General features: G+C 36.3%; 1 protein-coding gene across 1 annotated transcript in view; it reads left to right on the plus strand.

Moving 5' to 3' along the window:
• Positions 1–451: 451 nt before the first annotated feature.
• Positions 452–1,754, plus strand: part of LOC106473138 (protein kinase C, brain isozyme-like) — a gene marked incomplete at its 3' end in the record, with an annotated part of 52,552 nt that continues 51,249 nt past the window's right edge. Inside the window, exon 1 of the mRNA XM_013933819.2 lies at positions 452–641. Within this exon, the coding sequence (XP_013789273.2) occupies positions 460–641 (182 nt within the window). The remainder of the gene's footprint in view (positions 642–1,754) is intronic.

Below are 1,754 nucleotides of genomic sequence, written 5' to 3' on the forward strand. Positions count from 1 at the left end.
CGGTTTCTTTAACTCGTTCTATAGTAAATACTTGAATTACAACAAGACACATCTACACATTCTTGTAATTTTTTCAGGATTTGAATACAAGGTTGGGGGTTATCCATTACATTTAATACAGCTGTGTAAATATGTTCAGTCTGTAATTAAGAAATACGTCTTTCACCGCTCCAATAAAATAGCTCATCCGATATTTATTTAACGACTCTACTACTGAGTATTTATTTGTCAGGAAAGGAAAGCTCGAGGAAAGGAAAGCTCGTTATATAATACAGTTATTTACGCTCGTCGCATCTTTCCTCGTTTTTTCTTTTTTTTTTTTCCGTTGTTGAGGTTCGAATGTTTCGAGTGCCTCATCTGCCTAGGCTGAGCTGCACGTGACGCATGCGCGATTTTTACCAATATAAGCCTCCCAGGAGTCCTGGCCAAGTTACGTCAGTTGCTTCGGAAAGCAGGAAAATGGCAGACGACAAGGTCGAGAATGTAGCGCCCGACGAGTCAGGGGTTAAAATTTGGCCTGGCCTGAGAGGGCGGAAAGGAGCCCTCAAGAAAAAGAACGTATTCGTCATCAAAAACCACAAATTCATCGCCCGTTTCTTCAAACAACCCACGTTTTGTAGTCACTGTAAGGACTTCATCTGGTGAGTAGTTCCGTTACTATTGTTTATTTGTTGCTTTAATTAGCAGGAACTTTGGAATTTACTTTACGAATAAAGAAAGAAACAAAAGCGTACTTTTTTTTTGTTAGTTGGTACATCACCGTTTCGGTTAAACAACTTGCAGCAGAAGATGAAGAAACGCTGACACACAAAAAATATAAACATCTTCTGCGAAGAAGAGCGAAGTTTAACTAAAAAATAATAATTATTAATACTTCTGTCAGAGAATTGAGGTTCAAGAATGTTGATCAACATTGTTATATACAATAAATATATCTTTTAATTACAAACAATACCTTAAATACACATAATAAATTTTAAACAAGAGAGTTTATTTGTTTATTGTTAAGCGCAAAGCTACACAATGGGCTATTTGTGCCGTGCCCAACACAGGTATCGAAAACCGGTCTTTAGCGCTATAAGCCTTCAGACTTGCCGCTGTGCTACTTAAGTATTATCAATATGTATGTTTCTCTAACTTGTTGAGTGCTTATGACTAACGTGAATTGTTTAGAACCTATATTTTTATTTCAATCAAGAAGCCAGTTAAAATTGGATAGGTATATTATTAGGCCACGCTTAACTTCTTCCTAAATGGCTGTAGAAGCATGCTAAAACCACTTTTAATCTTAGAATAAGCAACCAGAAATATGGTGAATACGATAGAGCATGACAGCTCGTTGTAAGTGAGACACGTGATGTCAGGAAATATGGAACGCTCGTGAGTTCTCAGCGTCACCCGAGCTTCTCTGACAGGGAAAGTAATGGGCTGATTAAGTGGCGAGTGGGGCGGTCCATTTAGCAAAATTGTAAACTTCGTCAGATTATGTGTTTAGATCTGTAAAAAAGAACATATTTTTTTATCAATGGACATATGAGTATGGTTAATCCTTTTAGGTACAAAATATAAATCAATCAAATGAGATAAACTAATACTCTATATAAATATAGTAGTACTGTCTGTTGTACGTCCATGTAACTACTTCTATATAAATATACTAGTACCGTCTGTTGTACGTCCATGTAACTACTTCTATATAAATATACTAGTACCGTCTGTTGTACGTCCATGTAACTACTTCTATATAAACATAC

The sequence above is a fragment of the Limulus polyphemus genome, unplaced genomic scaffold (assembly GCF_000517525.1).
Source record: "Limulus polyphemus unplaced genomic scaffold, Limulus_polyphemus-2.1.2 Scaffold5917, whole genome shotgun sequence".
Lineage (NCBI taxonomy): Eukaryota > Metazoa > Arthropoda > Merostomata > Xiphosura > Limulidae > Limulus > Limulus polyphemus.